We start from the raw sequence: 23896 nt of genomic DNA on the forward strand, positions 1-23896 counted from the left end.
AATGAAACGAACATCTTGTTTTTGTAATATATATATACACAGCTGCTTGTAAATAATGTAAGTTTGTAGTCTCTCTCATGTATATTTCAATTATCAAGTTTTATATGTGGGAATCAAAATCGATACTTCACGGTGGCATTGTTGCTCAAATTCATAATAAATCTCGTAACAGGTTCTTGTGTCACCTGAGTCACCAAGGTAATCTGTTTTGGACCTTCAGCCTTCAGCTCCTTCTAATAAATTGCTAAACCAATTCTAACAAATTCTAGAGTAGAGCATCTATGGGAAATAAGGGACAAAAATTGTTATTTCCAAGGGTCCTGCCCCCCCCCCCCCCACTTTTGGGACCAAGACCATCAAAATGCAATTTTGAAAAAGCTCCTTCATTACTCCTGGACATCAAGCAGTCGAATTCTTGACATGATTATAAAATACAATGAGTCACGTAGCTACTAAAATTGTGAAAGTCATGCCCCAGGGTCAGGAGATATGGAGTTAGGGTGGTGGGGACATATTGATTGTGTAGTGAAAATGCATAAAATCCTTAAAAAGCTTATCTCCCCTGTTTGTTTAGCAAACAAACTAAATGTATGGTTAGGTGAGCAAGGCTGCCATTTCCAGAATTGTGAATTTTCATGGCCCTGTGTCAGGGGTTCTGGTGTGAGGAAGTGCTCTATTGATTATATAGTAAAAATGCATTATCTCTTTGAAAATCTCTACTCCTGTGTTTTGTTTGTATGTTGTTTAACATCCCTCTTGAGAATTTTTCACTCATATGGAGATGCATCTACTTGCTGGTGAAGGGCTGCAAATTTAGACTATACTTGGCACTTAGGGCCAGTGAGCAGTGAGGGATCTTTTTTGTGCCAGCATCTACTGTGACAGGGACCTTGGTTTATATGGTCTCATCCAAAGAACTGGTCTCCACACCCCACAGTGGGATTCCTACCAGTGACATAAGGATTGACTCCTTCAACTCTAAAGCAAACACTCTAACCAATGCCCTATGTGGGTGACTCTACTCCTCTGTATTATATGCAAACAAACTAAGTGCATGGTTATGATAAACAAGAGTGTCTCTTCCAAAATTGTGACTGTCATGCCCCTGGGTCAGGGTTTTTTGTGTAAGGGCAGGGCTCTGTTGATTATATAGTGAAAATGCAAATTTGTTTTTTGAAATCTTCTTCTTGTTCTGAGGTATTTAGCAGTTATTAAGCTAAGTGCATAGTTTTGATGAGCAAGGGTGCCTTTTCCAAAATTGTGAATGTCATGCCCCTGGGTCAGAGTTTTTTGTGTAAGGGCAGGGCTCTGTTGATTATATAGTAAAAATGCAAATTTGTTTTTTGAAATCTTCTTGTTCTGGGGTATTTAGCAGTTAAGCTTCTGGGGTATTTAGCAGTAAAGCTAAGTGCATAGTTTTGATGAGCAAGGGTGCCTTTTCCATACTGTGACATTCATGACCCTTGGGTCAGAGGTTCTGGTATTAAGATGAGACTCTATTGATTATATACTAAAAAGTAAAATTGCATTAATTCTTTTAAAATCTAAGAGGCAAACAGAGTACAAAGTTGTAATGAGTAAGGGTATTTTTACTTGTGAAATTCTGGTACACTGAGTTAAGTGTGCTGTTGCTGGACAGGGCTCTATTAATCTTGTAGAGAAATTTGTAATCTAATAAGAGAAGTTATTCCCCTTTGCTATTCATCGATGATAATAAATCACTGTTAATAATGTAATTGTTAGGTCAATTGAATAAAAGAATTCCAAAAAAAAAGTATAATACAAAAAAGTACTTTAAAATTTTTAATGGCTAGGGAGACTTATGAGACTTAGGGAGAAATAATAAGCATTAAATATCAGAAAAAAATATCTTAACTTTGTACATTAAATGTTCAAAGACCAAAAGAAGCCAATATTAGAGGGTGTGAGATGAGTTTATGTGCTCAAACAATATTGTTTTGTTTAGTCTGGATGGTGTTCGTGACAAAGATGGAAGTGTAATAGCACTGGCAAGTACAGGCAAGTAAATAAATTTACTTTATGATTTGTTACTGGGTTCTATAACTAACTATTTTGGTGATCCCTGATCTTTTAAGCTCTTGTTTTTGAGCAACATATCGTCATGTATCAGTTTATTTTGTTGTATTTATACTTCAGTGTTGTATTATACTCAGGTGACTGTTAAGGCCCTTGGTTCTCTTGTTATTAATAATAGCAAGATCAGAAATAAAGATATTTCTTGATACTTCCGTAAAATATAAAAGCATTATGTTCCAATAATTCATGGGCTTAAAACATGTAAGGCAGTATAGCACATCTCCATTGTTTAGAACACTGGTTTGTGAAGGGAAATATAAAATACATTTTAAAAAATATATATATTACAGGCAAAATGAGTTTTACCAATGATACTAGAACTATTCCTGCAGTGTCCATTAACATTCATAGTTCCACCCCTTTTCATGGATTCAAACGCATTGAACTTGCCAAAAGATCAAGGCCCAAACGAAAGCTAAAATTCAATGGTCAGCATTTCACTCTCACCCCAGTTAAAGATTGTGATGAGGAAATGCATTTTCTGAAAATCATCACAAAAAATGATCAGAAGAGAATCCATGTATACCCATCCATAAAGTCCAAAAAAAAGTACAGGAAGAGGAAAGACAAAAAGAAACTAAGACAACAGTATTCCATCGATCCTATGATACAGATAGATGAAGATGATGATTGTAAGTTATAGTTTTTACTTTTTCAGTTTCTTTATGCAACACATTTTATGCCCTGTCATGTATGTATGACCTGGTGATATATTGTTTTATATTTGTCCTTTATTTTTATCTCTTGACTTGACTTACAGAATTTGCATTTATAGGCTCATTTTTAAAAATACTTTTTAATCTATTAATTTATTGTACAACTTCATACCTTGATGCATTTTAGTGAGAACCCATTAAACATGTCAGAATGGTCAGAATTTTTTATGTTCAATGTTGTGATCTTGACCTTTCTTTTGACCTAGACCCCCATTCCATTAAATATTCATGTAACGTCCTACACTAACAACATGAGATACATTATGATATACACTGCACATGTGATATAAATGTTGGTGAATAAGAATAATGTTTCCAAAAATGTTGTAACCTTGCCTCAATATGTTCTTAAATAATTTTGGGACTGTGAAGAATAACAATTTTTCGCAGATTTACTAGTCCTTGAGGGAGTCCAAATATATGTAAACTTACCCCAGTAACTGCTATTTTGCAAAGAGCTATATATGTGGAAAACTTTCAACACACAAATATAACCTTTCTGAGAGCTTGCATTTCAACTTCGCCTCAGTTCAGTGACTTACCCTTTTTCATTGTCAGATACCAAGGCAGATTTCATTTTCTAGACTGCTCCTCATTAGTCAACAGAAAAAGACTAGCCATGAATACCCAATAATTGTCGTCTTTGTGACACATTACCTATTTTGCATTTATAAATTTTTTCTCTACAATATTCTATTCAGAAAATTACTTTACCAAACTTCATACACATAATAATACATATCTATGTCTCAATGAAAAATTGAGTATCCAAAAACAAGACCTTGCATATATAATTTGTCCCTTGCATTCAGTTTTTTTTTTCAAGTATCAATTGGGAGATTAACTAAAAATAACATTTTAATGAACTTCATGACATTAAATTTCCAAGTTTTGTGTTTGTCCAGTTCTTGGTTTTTAAAAAAAGGATCTATAAATATATTTATATCATTTCTTGTATCTTGCAGGGAGCATTTTCCTTATCACTGTCTTATCATGGACATGTATGGTTCTGATTTCAGTTGCTAAAACTGACACATGACTACTTCATATTGAATAATTACCAGTACTCACTTTCCTTGTGTAACATTACAGATGAATCAGAGGATGAAGAAATGAAGGAAGAGAGAAAGAAAAGTATCCAAGAAAAAATTGCCAATGGAAAATTCTTGTTTACCAGAGTAAGAAGTTATTTATACAAGGATATACTTAAGATAATTCCCTGGCAATGAGGTAGAAAGAGTGTCATATTGCACTCATTTAAATGCATTCTAATCTAGAACACTCCATTTGTTGCCAGGAGACATTAACAATTCTGAATGCGAAATTAAGGTTTTAGCAATTAACATTTAATTTTTACCATACCTTTAGAGATTTTAAATTTTTTTCTGAATTTCTAAATCAATACTAGAGTTTGAGCATTTCTTAATGTTATTTTCTGTTAGTATAATGGAATGCTCTGAATTTAAATCTGTACCACGGAATAATTTCAGAAGATAAAAAGAAACTAGAGGTAGTGTGAGCATTGAGCTTACAAAATGATACCCACCGCTTCCATATAAGTATATATGACAAAGTCCATGTTTAGAAATGGGAAACCTTAAATATATGTCCAATCAGAGCATAAAATAGGAAATGCACAACAGCACTATGTAATAAAGATTCCTTGAAAGTCTGATTAAATTTATTCATTGGTATAGGAGGAGTTGCAGATAAGAGATGGGGTACCCCAATATTATAGAAAGAATAGCTGTATTCAGGTTTAGCTATGGGAACCCCCAAATATCTATTTTATCGAAACAAAAAAGTAGGAGGTGCACAATATCACTATGTTATAAAGATTCTGTGAAAGTTTCATTGAATTTGTTCAGTGGTATGGAAGAAGTTGCAGATAAGAGATGGGTACCCCCAGCCCCTGTTACAGAATGAATGAAGTGTCCATGTTTTCCTACATAATGGCCAACCAAAAAATAAAATATCTGTCTGATCAAAACAAAAATTAAGGGGGTACACAATGGCATTATATATGTAATAAAAATTCTGTTAAAGTCTCAGTAAATTTTATGCAGTGGGATAGGAGGGGTTGCAGATAAGAGAGGCCTACCTTCCATATTGTTTTTAGGTAGTTTAAGTTGCACCTATATCTTTACCCAGGTTCTTTTCTTTGTTGTACATTCCCCATAAATTTTTTAACATTTTCAGCTTCTATTCTGAAATGACAGAACCATTTTAATTTAGTATGTATGTAGCGTCTATCGTAGGTGCTTTCTATTTAAGTTTGTAAATGAAAAAATGATAAGCCTATACAGGTCTATCCCTTTATACTTTGATAAGTCTATACAGGTCTACCCCTCTATACTTTAAAATCAACAGGGCCTGCAACTGCCCATCTTCGCTAGCCAAGGGTTTTTGGTCCGCTCTGCTCCCCATAAATTAGAGTCAAGGCCGTCAATCTCTCTGATTTGGGTCCGATAAACGGACCTTTCCCAATTTGGAAAACCCTATAAAATTCCCAATTTACTTATCCAGAAATTCCCAATATCACAAACAGCTGCACACTGTTTGTATAAAAAAAAAAGAGTAAATTGTGTTAGTTTAAAACCTAACTGAACTTACTCTTAATTGTTTTTGTCTTTACCGTAGAACAATCAATTCACATTTTCTTAGTTTTTTAAAGCAGCCTCGGGAATTCTAATTTATTGAAATAAAATAATTGCAAGTGATAATCCAGCACCACTGCATTATAGTGTTAATCGATATTTCACTGACATCCAGCTGATCTCTGCTAGAAGTTGAGAAGGGGAGCGCCCATGGCATCTGTGGATAAAGGGATCAATCATAATTTAACGATGAATTTCATAGTCCCCCTGGAGCAGGTTAAATGGACATTATTTTTGCAGAAAGAAGAAAAAGATATACACGAGAGGGCAGAAGACTTTTGTAGGAGTGTAACTGCAGATATATATCATTTTGTGAAGCCTGGAAACTCTGACTTATATTGTCCAGAACCTTGTTACGTAGTAAATGTGGATGGATCTGTGAAGGAGTGCCCCCAGCCAACAAAACGGAAGAGGGGGACCTATCTGATGGACAGTTGTTATATTACAAATCATGATTTTCATGATCCCTACGACAACACAAAAATGCTGCCTACTGGTATATCAGATTATAATTGGCTTAATTTTATTTTACATTTTGTTCTGCCACGTACATAGAAGTGATTGGTAATGTGGTCATGTCCATCTTCTATCCTTCATACTCTCTATCCTGTATGGCATTACCAAAGGCATTAAGCAATTCTCAGATTTACTTGTAAAGAACATACACAGACACATCTTGCTTTAAATGTTCCCAGTAACATAAACTTGACCTCACATTTTCAGATACAAATCAACATATTTATCATAGCTTATTTTTCATAAGGTACCAGACTGTTGAGGCCATCAAGAAAGTTAGTGGAAATTGTGGCAAAAGTACTACAGGACAGTCCAGATGGCCTACTACAAGTCCCCCAGATCTATGCTGCTCTACAGTGAGTTTAATTTTCATATACAAGTATTTTTATACCACCCCACCAACAAAGTTTAGAGGGGTTTAAGGAATCACCTTGTCAGTCTGTTTGTCCATGTCTATCTAGCTGTCCATCCATCTGTGCAATTGTGTCTGGGCCATAACTTTGTAATGGAGAAATATTGGAAGCTCATACTTGACTCAAAGATTGCTTATGATCTAAAAATTTGCCATTATCTAACCAAAGGTCATTCTGTCAAATTCAAGGTCATTGGTAGAAAAATTGTAGAGTTTATGTCTGGTCCATAATTTTTTAATGGAAGAACATTGAAAGTTCATACCTTAATCCATACATTGATTGCTTATGATCTGGAGGTGTGTCAGGACCTTGACCCAAGGTTATTTTGTTATGTTCAAGGGCACTTTTAGAAAATTGTATACTGTGAACGTACATAAATTAGTGCACTCAAATTTTAGCACAAACGTCCTCTTCAACTGATTAACACAATCCTAAATTAGCGCACTAGATTTTTAACAACAACATTTTACATGAGCATGTACATAAATTAGCGAACAAGATGAAGTGCAAAGTGTGCTAAAATAAGATTACTGCTAAAATAAGAATGTTTACAGTAATTTCTATTCTTACCATATCTTCTTTTGGAGAAACATTGGACAAAGATTTATGACCTGAGGGTGTGTCATGACCTTGACTCAAGGTCAATTGGGCAAGTTCAAGGTCACTGATGGAAAAAAGAGTAAAGTTTGTGTCAGGTCCATAACCTTTTAATGGAGAAACATTGGAAGTTTAACTTCCCACATATATTACTTATATATGTCCTGAAGGTGTGTCAGGACCTCGGCCCTTTGTCATTTGAACAAGTTCAGTCTTTTTGAGATGGTATGTAGATGCATATATGTGCACATAATTTTCACATCAGAAAGTATCGTGAAAAAGAGTTGAAGAAGTAAAGTTATGCTTAATGGTGCATCAGTGATCTCTAATTAACATGAAATAAAATCATGGAAGAAATTTTAACTGAATTACTGGGTATAGTTTTTCAAATTTCAGTTTTGTTATGGTATATCATATTTGTTACTATCATTATTTTTGTCTTTACAGGAACAAGTATCCTTATTACAGATACATGGACAAACCTAGCATCAGCAGCTGGAGGGTAGAGTAGTTTTGTCATGAGCAAAGGGTCATTCCAATATATTTTATGGCTAAATTTTTTTCAATTTTATGGATCATAAATAAAGTGATATTTGCATTGAATTACATGTATAAAAGTTTTTTGCAGTCCTCAATTCGACATGCTTTGTACCAGAAGTGGTTTAAGAAGGTCAAGTTTTCTGTGACACAGATCAGATGTAAAGGTTCCTATTGGGCCCTTAACACTGACATTGATCCACCAACATTGAAGCAACCTGACAATGAAAGGTCCCCCCAGTCAACAAAGAACAACGATTCAGCAACTGAAGAACATAATCCTGTTCCTAAAAGTATATTGCATCTAAATATTTCCTGGATATATAGAACTTAAGTTTCAAAAATAGAAATTGAAAATAATATATTTGTAAACTTTTCATCAAGTCTCCTTGCAAATTGTACAACAAATGCATAATAATTCAATCACTGAATAAAAAGACATATTTTAATACTCATAAATTTAAATTTCAACAAAACACAGGCCATTTCCCCTAGGTCAATTTTCCCAAATTTTCAAAGATTTTTTCTCCCCCAGCTTTAATATAAATACAAATGTATGTAATTTTTCCTTACTGAAAAGCCAGAGGGCTTTGGAAATTTGTGAAAATTGCTGTTAATTGATTGATAAATTTCTGATTTGACTTCAGGAAAAAGGAGATCAAAAAAGAAGAAAAATGAAGGGATGTGTCGATTGCAATTCAAATCCAATGGAGAGCTGTTAGAAATGAAAGAAGATACAAAGGAGGCATGGAATCACAATGTTACCAACAGTTTGCAGGTAAAAAAAATGTCTCAATTGCAATAATCTTAAGGTATTGTAAATTGTCAAGTGCTTGACTAACTTTTGAACATTTTCAACTTCTTCTCTAGAACCGCTCAACCAATTTCAACCAATTTTGGCATATAGCATCTTATATGGTTGATTTGCATTCTCTCAGATATTGAAAGCTGAAATGAACTGCTCTGACTAAGGAGATTTAAGGGGAACTGCATATTTAAGGGAATTTAAGAAAAGCAAGAGGCCCATGGACCACAACGCTTACCTGAGTAACTTTGGCCCTGCTGTTCTTCACCAGATTTCCCCCTTGTAATACTAACTGTGGTCCCACCCTAGCCCCAGGGGTCATAATTTGAACAATTTAGAATCTACACTACCTCAGAAAGCTTCCACATAAGTTTCAGCTTTTCTGGCCAAGTAAGATTTTTAAAGATTTTTCCTATATATTTCCATGTAATACTTTGATTCCTTATTGTGGCCCCAGATAAGCCCCGGAGGCCATGATTTGAACAACTTAGAATCTACACTACCTCAGGAAGCTTCCATGGGTGATCAGAAAAGGTCTTTTGAGCTTTCAGCTCAGGTGAGCTAAAAAACATTCTGTAATCCAAACTACATGAAGATTCTTATTAGGCTAAACAAAATTAAAAATATAGTTCTCAGGTCCGCATGCATCCATTTTTAAGTAGCAATTATAATTTTTTTGTATTTTAAATGAAATAAAAAGTTGGTAATACAGAAACCTATATAGATTTTTATTTCCTGTAGCCATTTCATATAACAAGCATGGTTTTTTTTCCACTTTAAAGCGGAATTCCGCTATTCATATTTGCTCAATCCACTTTAAAATTCGTATTCACATTTTTTAAGTATCTCAGTATTTTCTGATTATACCATTTTTGTCTGTTTTTGCTTCACTTTATTCCTACTTTATTGATTAAATGTAACATGCAATTTCATTGGTTCTTGATTTTAGAAACATTAATTCAACCAATCATTGGAAGTTTTATTAAAAGCATTGATTGAGGTAATGGATTTTGAAGGAAAAATTTTGGAATAAAAAATACCTATCACATATAATTTATTGCCAATAGAAGGGGGGGGGGAGCCTCTGTTTTAAAGAAAATTGGCCTGAGAACCCTAATTTCCATTTTACTTAGCCTTAATATGACTTTATGGCCCTGTTTCTAGTATTCTTGAGAAGATTTTTAACAACTGAGAATAAGTTGGGGAAAGAAGCAAAATTTATATTTCAGACAAAACTCAAATAACATTTATGAAAACTTACTACAGTAAGTTTTTTTTTTTGGGGGGGGGGGGGTCACATGACGGGAAACAAACATTTTTTTCAATGTTATTCTGGCCTTAACTTTCATTGCCTTTCATCAAAAGAAGAGATATTGCATAGATTGTGCATTGATTAGTAGTACCCCTATGCATGCACATTTTAGATCGCTTGATTTTCTGTTTTCTAATGGTACTTGCCCTCCAGGCTAGCAATTACATGTAGATAAAAAAAAAATATTTGGTTATCATTTCCAGCAACTTAAAAAATATCTAGACTGTGATCTCAATATTTTTAATAGGCACTTCTAAAGGTAGCCAAACAGTATGGACTTAAGATATCTCTTACTGCCACCCCTGTGGGAGGGGACAGTGATGTGAGACAGAGTCCAGTATATCAATGTGACCCAATCCTCTCCAGCTGGCCTTCAGCTTGTCTAACTGGTATGTACAGTCTTCAAACAAAAATTTTCTTCTTTAACTTCCAGTAATATTAATTTCACAATTTCCAGTTTCTATTAGATAATAAAAATTCTTACAATGTATGGTTTTCATATGTAAAGGAACTTGAAACCAGTAAATACAAGAGGTAGCAATTTTGTATTCTTTAGTTTTGAATTAAATCTTAATTTCAGCAACTGGTGGACCGATAAATTCTTTTTGTGATAGTGACCTAATGTATGCAAACTATTCACCTTCAGCAATAGACAACCAAGACTTTGAAAAAGAGTTTGTTTCCAGCCCATTACTACACAATATCAGCCCATGCTTTTCCTCCATTGATTCATGTTCTAATGAAGCAAGCTCATCCAGATGTGACTACAATGTGATTCCATCATTTACTGGTAGTCCATGCTCCAGTCTCCAACATATGCACTTATCACAAAACAACTCAATTCATTCTCAGGAAATGTTGGGCAACATGAAAACCATTTTCACAGATTCAGAAACATTGTATGTTAATAAAAATGAGGATACAATGGACTCGTATATTGATGAGCATTTCTCATTACAAGAATTAGAAGACGAAGAAAACAGTGAAACTGAAGAGTTGTTTAGTGCAGTAAACTCTATTTGTGAAAACACAGATGAATATGAAAACAACAGACTGCTTGAAGGGGATGATATTTTAGGGGAAAGTAACATACTGCCGAACTTCTGCAATATCCCCCCAACCTCTCAGTATGATGACCAAAGGCTCTCCCCCTTTCCTAATTCTGGAAATGACTTTACACAAGACAGTTCCCTTGATGATTTTCTCAATAGTGTGTTGAGAATGGGAGGAAATCTGGCAGACACCACATTCAATGATGAAGATCAGGTAGAGGATGATTCTCTTTTTGACCTCTCTTTGATTAATGAAGACTCCTTCTTCCAGCATTGCCAGCTTTTTGATGAGCTCGACAGTTAAAATGCAGAAAAAATGTTTGGGTATATTCTAGTTGCATGATGTTTATTTTGTTGATTTCAGTTTGTGTCATTGTCTTGTTATTATATACATTTGTTGTACCTACGGGTATTATCTACCTTATGTTCTTACAGTATTATTATGCTATGCTTTCAGTTCCGGCAATCATTAATATGAACAAATTCCTCACCCACTAAAATTGCAAATTTGGTAAGTCGAGCAAGCATGTGTAAAATATAATATAATTGTTAATGTATGCATGCAACTGTAGAAAGCATGAAACAATTTCTGCATGTAAAATTTCCTTATGACATTTATATTCTGAAAATATATTAAATAAACATTTGATAAATACTTTTCTTTTTCATGTTTTGCATGGTTATGTTAAGAGTCCTTTAAATTGCATGTTCAGTGCATATTAAACTTCATCTATTAAAATCATTAGAGAAAAATAAATTAAAAATTAGACTGAAGAGGCTGTCCCATCTTGGTACATGAAAATAAAAGAATATGGACAAATGGTTCTGAACTCTTCAATTCCAAACAATTCCCAAACTGAAACAATGTTGCATCTTGTAGCCCATTTTATAGCTAAAATTTTTATGACCAAAAAAAAAAAAACAACAACAACAAAAAATCTTGACCAAAAAAGAATATTCTGTTCATTTTTATATAGAAATATATATTTAAAGTTGAAATGTAATATCAGTAAAATAATTATACCTCAGTTTTGATCAATGAACTCTGCCCATCTGTTTGTGTATATCCATGCATGTAAAGGAAAAGTCAAAATTATAGAAAAACAAAACATTTTCTCTCTTTCTCCATTTTACTTCATATCCATCATACCACTTTAAAAATAACAAAAAGCTCCATAAACATGTAAATTAAAAAAAAAATAAACCAGAGGCTCATGGGCCACAATGCTCACTGATTAACCTTGGTCCTTTTTTGCATTAGATTTTTTCCCCCATGAGAGATTTTGCCCCATATTATGAATGATTTGAAGCAACTTGATTCTGCACTACCTGAGGATGCTTGCATTGATCTATGACTAATCATGGTCTAGATCTAGCTGTTCTTGAGAGGAACACTTCAAAAATTGTTTTTCTCTAAAATCCAGTGTGAAACTCTCACCACCTGCTAGGCTCCACTCTACCCCTGCAGACCATGATTTGAAGAAACCTGAATCTGCACTACCTGAGGATGCTTTCATATTTATATCACAAAATGGCCTTGCTGTTCTTAATTAAAAAGAAGATTTTTAAAGATTTTTCCCTATTTATTCCCCTATCTTAGGAGGGCACAATTTGAACTTGAATGTGCTCTATCTGAGAATGCTTGCATATATGACTAAACAAGACCTCCTTTTCTGGAGAAAAAGATTTTTTTCCCTATATATTGCCATGTAACCCCCCCCCCCAAATTTTGATGACCCCTACTCCCAGGAACCATGATTTGTATCTGCCAAGGATGCTTGCATATTAATATCAATTATCATGGCCTTGCTGTTCTTGTGAAGAAAATTATTAAAAATATTTTCCCTATATATTCCAATGTAAAAATTTGATCCCTTGTAGCCCCATCCTGACCCCGCCACATTCATGCCTTTTCTTGATTATTTACCCTTTTAAGGGAGTATGGCCTTTCACTTGAACAATTTTTAATCCCATTTACCCAAGATGCTTTGTGCCAAGTTTGATTGAAGTTTGAGAAATCAGAAATGTGAAAAGTTAACAGAAAGATAGATGCATGATGGACAAACTTCGATCAGAAAAGTTCACTTGAGCATCCCACTCAGGTGAGCTAAAAAGCAATAACAAAGTATTTGAACAGAAAACAATATAAAAATACAGCTATAATGCATTTCCACAAGACCTGAAAAAGACTTTCCAGCAGTAATGTATAGAATATAATAATAAGCATAATGTACATTGTATTGCAGTTAAAGACGTACAACACAGTGGGGGAGATAACTCTTGCGATTTGAATTAAACATTTATTGTGACGTTAATAATAAAGCGTCAAAATGATGAGTGATGCGATCCCGATGAATTAAGTAAAAACAGAAAAATGGGATTAGGGACTTGATTTTGATTCCTTTATGAGTAGCGAATTCTATCTTTGATTTTTTTTTTAATTAAACCCCTCCCCCCTATGAAAAGGAAGAAATGAAATTTCTTTAATTTCATATTGTGTAAATGGTATCCGTGATCAAAGCACAGCATTCTTCATCTGAAAATTTTTTATGTTGCATTGTTTTTTTCCCGTAACAGTTGGCTACATAACATTCTGATTACAGGTCTATCTTAAAATTATGTATTCAGCAAATAAATATTGTTTTGTTCTTCTTTTATATATATAAAAAAACAAACAAACAAGTAAGAAAAAAAAAACATATTTTACAATGTAATTATCGATACTGTTCTCAGAAGCTCACTGATCAAAGAGGAACAACTCTAAAAATGTTTTCCCTCCCTTAAGTTTGAAAATTGTTATTAAGAAACAATAAATATTCCATTTATATCACAGAAGAGTTGAACATACACCATTGTGGGTTTACTTTTAGCAATAAATAAAATTAAAATTCATTAAATATGAGTAAATTTCAATGTCGGTTGAATTTCATATCCAGGTATGAAATATGAATTCATATGTATGGACTACATACAGTTACCTAACACGTGGGCATAAAATCCTAAGCAAGTTTTACTTAAATACAAAACATACTAGTAGTCAATATTTAATATGCATACACAAATTAGCAAATTAGTACTTCAGGAATTCAATGGACTATATATGTCTGCAATGTATCCAATGTTTCATCAAGCTTGAAATAGTCTGTGTCACAAAAAAAAGTAAAGGAGAAGGGGGGGGGGGGGGGGGGGTCGTAGTAAAAATTGTATATAGATCTACATTTAAATGCACTTTACATTTGAAAACTCTGATAAAATTAAATGTAAATATCATTTTTAAAGCAAAAGATATATTCCAACTTGGAATTTTTTATGTATATTTGTAAATTCATAGCATTTGATCGTCCCAAGTCTGAAAGATGCTTGAGAAACGTGATTTAGGGAGAAAGGCAGAGGGGGTGATTTTCCGCTATAAATTCAAAACAAGTCGTTTAAAAAATTTACAAAAAATTATGGAGATTATTTTTGCAACCAACTACATAAATAAAGTATTTATTCTAAAATTAAATGATAGGTTTTTTCATAAAAAATAAATTATTTAAATTGAAAAATATGCATTTTTCAAGGCTAAGATGAACCATAGTTTTTCAGTTTAAGGTCTTCAAAAAAATCTGTGTCGAATTTTACTTCTACAAAATTACTTTACTTATGTGTTTAATGGTCAAACAAATTAGTCGATGAAGTTTGACAGACAGGCAATCCAGAAGTTTTTGAAAATCAGGAATTTTTTAGTTGGTTGATTGAAAATTTCTTCTCCTCGTGAACAGCTAAAGGGGGGTAACTTTTGGAACTTCCGGTCCAAATATGACTCAAATGATTTTGTCCACATTGTGCATACACATAGTAGATATTGTCATGTATAAAATACACAAAAATTAAAAAAAAAAAAATAAACAGCAGGAATTTTTGGGGGGTGGGTGTGTTGTACATCCTTAAACATATTAAGATTCTAAAAACACTGAACAATTATATGTATAAGTAAGTACAATATACCCTCGTTACTGCCCTATACACCATCACAGGCAGCAAGTAAGTACAATTACAATCATTAAATGCAAGTTTAAAAGCTCAGAGGCTTAAGAAATGCACACATTAAATTCAAAACCTCGGAACAATTTCTTAAAAAAAAGAAAAAAAAAAAAAAACAGTATGATAAGCAAAAAAAAAAAAAATTCATTTTTAAGTAAAAGAACAGACATGATCTCATTAAGTTCAAATTCAGAAATAACTCTAAGGCAGTGTTGTTAGTTTTAAGTCTCCAAAATGTAATTAATTTATAGATGTTAAAGTTAAAAATGGAAAAGTCAAGTCGCTGAAAATGATTTCTTATTCTTCGGCATCAAAATCGTATTTCTGAATTAATTAGTCTGCCTTGCTATTAATCTAGCCATGGCTTCCATATGCCTCCATGTTTACATGGGTTTCCTTCTGGGTCAAATGGCTTATTTCCAGGAGGTATCATCATGGTTTTCTCATACAATTTAATTTTGTCCATCAGTTTAGACACAATATCCATATGACTAGCTGCTATGTTGTTGTATTCACAAGGATCTGAGGGTATATGATACAAACATGGAACTTTATTTGCCTGACAGTTTGTACTGGCATTGGAAGGCTTGGTTCCACACTGAATTGTTACTGGTGTTCCATGAATGGGATTAAATGACTGAGGTTCAAACTCCATTTCTTGTACAAGTCTCTTTCTACTATTTTGTTGAGAAATGTCAATTCTCAACTTGTTATTATTGTTAGAGTCTGTAGAGACTTGGTATGGGGGATACCAACCATCCCAGCCCATTACAGGACCATATATAAGTTTGTAATCGCCCACTCTTATAGCCCCTGTTTTATCCAGTGGGTCTATGTTATGCAGCAGTTCATTCCTGACTGGCTTGCCATTAGTCTGTAATACTTGCCACTGGTCTACTCCATAGAGATTCTTGAGATCCCCTGCGTGGCCCCCTGCAGCTGTGTACAGAGTTGGTAACCAGTCTGTCACGTGAATCATCTGATTAGACACATAACCTTTGGACTTTAACAGTGGACTGGATATGAAGCCAGCTCCTCGCACACCTCCCTCCCATAGTGTGGCCTTGACACCTCTAGCAAATAAAGCATTTTATCATGGCTTGGCAATTTTTCATTCTTTCCTGCTAATTAAAAATAAAGATCTCTCTTTGGAGAAAATCAACCTTAAGATTCCTCATGGCTCAATTTTACTTAAAATTACTTATTCTGGTTGGTGTCCTGATTTTTGTTTTAAAAAAAAAATTAAACAAGAATTTGATAGATGTTTGCTTCTTATTTTACCTTAGAGGATAGTTGCTGGCAGCATTACCATCAAACCCATTAGCTGGACCACCATTGTCTGTTGTGAAAACAATTATGGAGTTTCCAAACATTTTCTTATCTTTAAGTGTTTGCACAATGGACCCAACAGCATCATCCAATGCAGATACCATAGCTGAATTGAAGAAGAGATTCCATATTATATTGTGACAATTGTCTTAATTGAAAGAGAAACTGAAGTTACGTACCATAGAGGCAAATATTTTGTTAGATGAAAGTTGAATGGCTTCATTAATGTTTTTAAGGGGGTGGGTTAATTATAACCCTATGACTTCACAAGTAATGAATTAACATTCATTTTGTAGTGCACAATTCCTCGGTAAATTTCATCATGAGTTTCATTTTAATTCAAGAATTTACCCACAAAATTAACAAAATTTTATCATCTCTGAAATCTGCTGCTTCTCTAGTGTAGAAAACTATCCTATTAAGAAATCCATCATTATTGCAGAACCAAGGAAAAACTTTGAGAGATCAAGAGTTTGAGTTTTCAAGAGTCTACAATTTTCGGGTTAGTTGACAGGTTTTTATAATCAGTCTACTTTGATGTTATGATTTTCATTCATTTCTATTGCTAATATTACACGTGTGCTTTATCAACCATACTTGTATTTTTCAGGTCAATATATAGATCTGATTTTAAAACTGAATAAAGCAAAAAATGTATATTAGTTGTCATTATACTGTATTTGTTTATTCTGTGTAAGACAAACATCATATTACACATTCGTCACATGATATCAAACACTGAACACAGTTCTGTAAGTATTAATTTGTTCTGCAATAATCGTCATATTGACTGATGCTATTATGCATAGTTTCTGCATTTTTCGTATTCATTTTAACTTTAACACTGACTCGGAATAAGTGTCTCGTCTCATAATCAATTTCTACTTATCACTGTGTCTCCATATTATCATAAGAAAGTCAACGTTAATTATTTTAAGAGCAGACATGCAACAATATGATCAATTATCACAGTAAAAGTGTTGTCACCTGAATAAACAACCTGTTCCTCGTCTCATGTCTAATGCCTATAGCTATCTAAATGGCCATGTAAAGGTGTTAATTAAGTAACGCTTTCATACACATAGCCAATTTTAGGTATCGAGGGTAATTTACAACAGATTTAAGCGATCAAGAACTTCGAGAGATCAAAGTTCGAGCCATCAAGAGTTACCTGTATGTACCTGCATATGTTTTTCTCTCTGTATTATGTATGTGTGGGAATTTCTTGATATACTTTGTGGGAGCTTGGAGATTTTTCCCACTTGGAAGATTTCCACTGTGGACAGCTTGGAAAGGCAGGTACAGAAACAAGGGCTGTAAATTTATTAAACTCTGTCAGTCTCTAGAATTCCAATTACAAACTTCTTCACAAATCAATTCTCACAGTTTTATTGCTTCAAGAGCTGGATGCAAAAAATGGGCAGATTTTGATTACCCCCCACCCTTCCCAAAATTTCTTTCTTATACATGTTAGCCTCTTACTCCCCCATTTTTGGAATGATTTTTCTTCAGTTCCTTTGTTGTCTTACTTCTGATGTGTTATGTTTCTGTATGATCATGTTGGCCTCTTGTCTGAACAAGTCTGTGGAGTACTGTCCAATTCCTGTAAAGTCCACTGTTGTGTTTCTCCAGAAGTCAAAGCCAAAATATTCCTGGAATGCAAAATTCTTTTCATTAAAAGTCTACAGAGATATAAGGTAGAAAAGAGGGAAGCATGCACAGCATTGTTCAGTTGTGGAATTTCAACTAGAACATAATCATAAAGTTATAAACAGTTAACTTTATAAGCTCTACTGGTCAGAGACCAGAAGAGCTTATGTAATAGTAAGGTGTCTGTTGTTTGTCCATCCATCTGTCTGTCTGTTTACAATTTTTCAAAATGCTACTCCTCGTACAGTCTGATTTTTATACAACTTGGTATACAAGTATATCCTGTATCCTATATCCTGTATATCAGTTTTTGATTTTGATGAACAGTGTTGCCATGGTTACTAAAAATAGAACTTTGTGAAAATCTTTCAAAACACTACTTCTCCTACAGTTTTAATCTGATTTCAATGGAACTTTCTTCACAAGTACACTACACTAAGATACATAAATCTGTGTACTGATTTTTTGATTTCAATGAACAGTGTTGCCATACCCAAAGTTGCCAGTTACTAAAAATAGAAATTTCTGAGAAATGCTTTCAGTGCTACTCCTTGTATAGTTTTAAATTCATGTGGAATTCATTCAAAAGGCCACCCCTTTTCTCTGTCTGATTTCAATGAAATTTCCTACACAAGTAGATTACATAAAGATACATAACTCTGTATATTGTTTTTTGATCTCAGTGAACAGTGTTGCTATGATTACTAACAAGAGGCCCATGGGCCACATCGCTCACCTGAGCACATTGGCTAGGAAAAAAAGCAAAAATCAGTACAGTATTGAAAAGTTTACGGGGGGGGGGGGGGGGGGGGGGGTGTTGAATTTTAAACTACCTGATGATGCTTTCATATCAATATAACAAATGGCTTTATTGTTCTTGAGCAGCAGATTTTTTCCCATATATTCATTTGTAAAAATTTGATCCCCCATTGTGGCCCCACCCTACCCCCGGGGGCCCTCATTTGAACAAATTTCATTCTACACTACCCAAAGATGCCTCCATATCAATGTGACTAATCATGGCTTTTCTGTTCTTGAGAAAAAGACTATTTCCTATATATTCCTCTGTAAACTTTGATCACCCATTGTGGCCCCAACCTATCCCCTGGGTAATGATTTGAACAAACTTGAATCCTAACTATCTGAGGATACTTCCACATAAATATGACCAATCATGGCTTTACTGTTCTTAAGAAGAAGATTTTTAATGATATTTTCCTATATATTTCTATGAAAAACTTTGATCCCCAATTGTGGCCCCACCCTACCCCCGGGGGTCATGATTTGAACAAATTTGAATCTTCACTACCTGAGGATGCTTCCATATAAATATGACCAATCATGCCTTTGCTGTTCTTAAGAAGAAGATTTTTAAAGATATTTTCCTATATATATTTATGTAAAACTTTGATCCCCCATTGTGGCCCCACCCTACCCCCGGGGGTCATGATTTGAACAAACTTGAATCTACACTACCTGAGGATGCTTCCATAAAAATATGACCAATCATGGCTTTGCTGTTCTTAAGAGGAAGATTTTGAAAGATATTTTCCTATATATTTCTATGTAAAACTTGGATCCCCCATTGTGGCCCCACCCTACCCCCGGGGGTCATGATTTGAACAAACTTGAATCTACACTACCTGAGGATGCTTCCATATAAATATGACCAATCTTGGCTTTACTGTTTTTAAGAAGAAGATTTTTAAAGATATTTTCCTATATATTTCTATGTAAAACTTGGATCCCCCATTGTGGCCCCACCCTACCCCTGGGGGTCATGATTTGAACAAACTTGAATCTACACTACCTGAGGATGCTTCCATATAAATATGACCAATCTTGGCTTTACTGTTCTTAAGAAGAAGATTTTTAAAGATATTTTCCTATATATTTCTATGTAAAACTTGGATCCCCCATTGTGGCCCCACCCTACCCCCGGGAGTCATGATTTGAACAAACTTGAATCTACACTACCTGAGGATGTTTCCACATAAGTTTCATCTCTCCTGGCCCAGTGGTTCTTGAAAAGAAGATTTTTAAATGATGCCATTATTTTTTCACTAATTCCAAATTATCTCCCCTTGAAAGAGGGCGTGGCCCTTCATTTGAATAAACTTGAATCCCCTTTACCCAAGGATGCTTTGTGGCAAGTTTGGTTGAATTTGGCCCAGTGGTTCTTGAGAAGAAGATGAAAATGTGAAAAGTTTATGACAACGACAACGATGACGACAGACAATGGACAAATTTTGATCAGAAAAGCTCACTTGAGCCTTTGACTCAGGTGAGCTAAAAAATGGAAATTTCTGTGAACTTTAGGTCTGGTTGTTATTAAACTTGCCTCAAAAAAAAACTAAACCACCCGGTTATTCTATTTACACATATTGCTGTTGTTACTCAAGTTCAAGTGCTTCCATCTGCCTCCTTTATATGTACAAACCAGTAGAGCAACAGTCTTGTCACCTTCATATGTACAAACCAGTAGAGCTACAATCTTGTCAGAGACTTCTGGTTTATAAATCTTTTGATTTATGATACAAAAATATTATAAAAGACAATAAATTTAACACATTACGTTACTGAAATGACACTTTGTGTCTTACATAAATGCAAATGAAATGTCTTTTATCACTTCTTTTTATATTTTTATTTCAAATTCAGTTTATAGTATACCTCATTGGCCTCTGATGTATGATCATAATAATCTCCACACCCAAGATAATATCCATAGTGTGTCTCAAAGCCTCTGTACAGGGGAGTAAACTCTTTTCTATGAAATCCAAGATGCCACTGAAATGAGTAAACAAGGGTAAAATAATGCAGAAAAGATGTGCAATAAATAGTGACATTAAGAAGAATTGGCCACTTTCCCCCTCACCACCACCAAACCCACCACCATCACTTGATTTTACTTTTTTATCCAACACAAATATGATATACTGAGAGAGAAAATACTTCTGACTGACCTTGCCAATCATGTGCCGTCTATAGCCTAATTTTTGGAAATACTGAGGCATTATTGTTTCATTTAGGGGTAGTCCATAGGGCTGAGAGGCAACTATTACTCCTGACTGAAGACCTGATAGAATAAACAGTCCTCATTTAACACTCCACACTTCCCTGTTCTCAAAATAACCTTAATTAAGAAAGAGGGAACTACAAACTGATGCTATTCTTGAGATCCTGTGAATGTATAACATTTGATAACATGGAAATGATGACAAAATTGACAAGCTACTATAATAAATGTCGAAGTTTTCACTTGTCAACTTTCTCATTCATTTGCCAAATTTTCTAAAATAAGGAAATGGTCAATCTTTCAACCTTTTAATATAAAAATGTTTACAGTAATCATCAGAAGGAACAATAAAGCTTATAGTCACACAGGACCCTATGCTGTGTATTTATCACTAATTTTGAATTCTCAAAATCTTTTGGTATCTCTCTCACCAACCATCTTGTATCATTATAGCAACTATGTCTGCATGTAGGTGAAATAAACTTAAGCTTTCCTATCTCTTAAAAATGTGTTCATGAGAAAATAAGTCATTTTGACCTTGGCCAAATAAAAAAAATGCGTGGTTTCAGTAACGATGCCATTAGGGTTGGATACCGTTAAGGATGAAACGGTACGATACCATACCGGTATTTTTGAAACGATACGGTATTTTTACCGATACGGTACTATATCTTGATGAATAAGAATAAGGGTTCATTTCATAACAAATATGCTTTCACCAATCATCAACCTTTCAACGTTATAACCTAAAATGAGCTTATAAACTATGTTATATTTCAACCTTTTAATAAATGAACAACAAAACAAATAAATTGAATCTCAAACAAATTAACTTGAATAGATACATAATCACAAGTATACACAACTTCCATGGTTGCAAGGACCCATTTTGTTTGGTCGCACTAAACAATGAACATTAGAAGATGGATAGAAATGCACATCACATTTTTGCGACATTTTGCCTTTTTAATTTACATCTATTATCAGTTTTTATTAATTAAATTAAAACACGATTAATTTTAATGTATTTAAGTTCTTTTAATAAAAGAGATATACGTACTGATTTACCTCGAATATCGGCCGGCAGTCGAAAGCAGGTGTCGTATAGTCAAACAAAGCATCCATTTCGTTAATTAGCCTACTCTTTCAATGTGCGGAGAATTCTATTTTAGAGAGTTTTAAATCTTTTTGAATGTATTAGAATGTTTCTAAGATTAAGAAATAGTACCGTTATTAGTACCGGTATTAAATGAATCGGTATTTTACCGGTATTTTTGAAGTAACTATTCGGTACGGTATTGGTACCGAGTACCGGTATCCAACCCTAGATGCCATAAAATAATTAGGGTAGGTAGGTAGGAAATAACTATTTTTTTTACTTTACTTTTTTTATTTTGATAGCATCAGTCAACTATTCAATACACTGTTTTTCGTCATATACATACCAGTACTCATAATGACCAAATAACAAAAAAATATATGTATACTCTTTAAAACACTTGACAATGGGATAGACAAGTTTTTACAGTGTCTAAGACATGTATTTTATTGACTGCACTAGAGAAAACTGTACAAGTAAAAAAAAAAAGTCTGGTTCAAAATCTGGATTTGGAGTAAAAAGTAGTAGGGTCAGTGGGTAAAATTAGGGTCGGTCAGGTTACTGGAAACACACACATTAAGGTTAAACTTTCTCAAATGCAAATCAAATATATTGGTACCCAAAGTAAGGTCTTGTCTCGAGGAATATACCTGTGAAGTATGAAAGCCCTTGCAGCAACCATTGAATAGATATGGAAAAGGTTAAAGTTTTTCAAAAGCAAATCAAACATCAAGGTCAAATGGTCAAAATTAATGGTACCCAAGGAAAGGCCTTCTCACAAGAAATAAACATGTGAAATATGAAAGCCCTAGCACCAACCATTCAAAAGTATTGGCCAAGGTTAAAGTTTTTCAAAAGTAGGTCAAACTCCAAGGTCAAAGTTGTTGGTATCCAAAATAAGGTCTTGTCACAAATATTGCATATGTGAAGTATGAAAGCTCTAGCACTAACTATTCAAAAGTATTGGCCAAGGTTAAAGATTTTCAAAAGTAGGTCAAATTCCAAAGTCAAGGTCAATGGGCTACAATTGTTGGTATCCAAAGGAAGGTTAGTTAACAAGGATTACATATGTGAAGTATGAAAGCCCAAGCACCAACCGTTCAAAAGTTATGGCCAAGGTTAAAGTTTTTCAAAAGTAGGTCACACTTCTAGGTCAATGTCAAAGGGTCAAAGTTGTTGGTATGCAAAGGAATATCTTGTCACAGAGATTACACATGTAAAGTATGATAGCTCTAGCATCAATTGCTCAAAAGTTATGGACAAGGTTAAAGTTGGGTAAAATTTTGTTAAACTGGGTCAAACTCTTAGGTCAAGGTCAAAAGGTCAAATATGATGGTACCCAAAGAAAGGTCTTGTCACAAGAAATACATGTGTGAAATATGAAAGCAATAGCTGCTACCAATCCAAAGTTATGAGTAATGGTAAAGATTTTGCAGACAAACAGACAGCTAGACAGACAGACAGGCAGCTAGACAGACAAACAGACAGCTAGACAGACAGACAGACAGTGCAAAAACTATATGCCCCGAATCTTTGATTACGGGGGCATAACTAGAGTGTGTAATTTTTGAAAAGTGAGAAACTTTAAATGAATGATGGTGGTAAATCATAATTTTTCTGAGATTAAAAAGATTGAATCATACAGCTTTAATGTTTATTTCAATAGCCTTTTCCCTCTGGCCTTTTTTTCAGAGACACCAAAATCTGCAGGTATCTCTCATTAACCATTCTTCCCTTGCATAGTACATTTTGTAAATACAGTCTAGGTTAGAAAAATTCCAAGTCATTTAAGAAATAATTCCTATGTTGGAGGACTTGTTGGAAAATATACCCTGATAGTCGAGAGATTTTGTTAGCAAATAAAACCCAGCTAGAAGGGCAAGGTTTTTATTTGCCAAAAAATCTCGAGATTGAGTGTATATTCTCCAACAGTTCTGAGGACAAGGGAATTATTTCTATTCTGCTACAGCAAATATTTAAATTTCTTTATAGAGAAATGCAGAAGCTAGATTTGGATGTCATCATAAGTGTTTTATGACGTCACATCCTTGTTCCATGTGTTTATTTGTAT

The 23896-nt window shown here is 34.1% G+C and overlaps 2 protein-coding genes across 4 annotated transcripts in view; one reads left to right on the forward strand and one right to left on the reverse strand.

The window, feature by feature from the left end:
- Window positions 1-16087, forward strand: LOC133191214 (uncharacterized). 3 transcript variants are annotated; one of them, XM_061326952.1, is made up of 13 exons: window positions 1-57; window positions 1967-2019; window positions 2388-2729; window positions 3906-3991; window positions 5711-5966; window positions 6234-6342; window positions 7444-7498; window positions 7625-7826; window positions 8181-8311; window positions 9898-10039; window positions 10231-10916; window positions 11160-11213; window positions 16015-16087. In XM_061326952.1, exons 3-12 carry the CDS (start codon window positions 2393-2395, stop codon window positions 11178-11180), a joined length of 2025 nt encoding a protein of 674 aa, XP_061182936.1. In that variant the 5' UTR covers window positions 1-57; window positions 1967-2019; window positions 2388-2392; the 3' UTR covers window positions 11181-11213; window positions 16015-16087. The 3 variants fall into 3 exon arrangements, with proteins under 3 accessions (XP_061182936.1, XP_061182935.1, XP_061182934.1); XM_061326951.1 differs by lacking the exon at window positions 16015-16087 and having other exon boundaries at window positions 2-57; window positions 11160-11358; XM_061326950.1 differs by lacking the exon at window positions 16015-16087 and having other exon boundaries at window positions 2-57; window positions 10231-11358.
- Window positions 14917-23896, reverse strand: part of LOC133191216 (arylsulfatase B-like) — a 13504-nt gene continuing 4524 nt past the window's right edge. Inside the window, exons 4-9 of the mRNA XM_061326953.1 lie at window positions 20674-20786; window positions 20381-20497; window positions 17587-17709; window positions 17239-17371; window positions 16010-16163; window positions 14917-15801 (exon numbers count right to left, since the gene is read on the reverse strand). Of these exons, the coding sequence (XP_061182937.1) occupies window positions 15078-15801; window positions 16010-16163; window positions 17239-17371; window positions 17587-17709; window positions 20381-20497; window positions 20674-20786 (1364 nt within the window). The 3' untranslated portion in view covers window positions 14917-15077. The remainder of the gene's footprint in view (window positions 15802-16009; window positions 16164-17238; window positions 17372-17586; window positions 17710-20380; window positions 20498-20673; window positions 20787-23896) is intronic.

The sequence above is a fragment of the Saccostrea echinata genome, unplaced genomic scaffold (genome assembly GCF_033153115.1).
Source record: "Saccostrea echinata isolate AGI-Se365-2 ecotype Australia unplaced genomic scaffold, CSIRO_AGI_Sech_v1 ptg000023l, whole genome shotgun sequence".
Classification (NCBI taxonomy): Eukaryota; Metazoa; Mollusca; class Bivalvia; order Ostreida; family Ostreidae; genus Saccostrea; species Saccostrea echinata.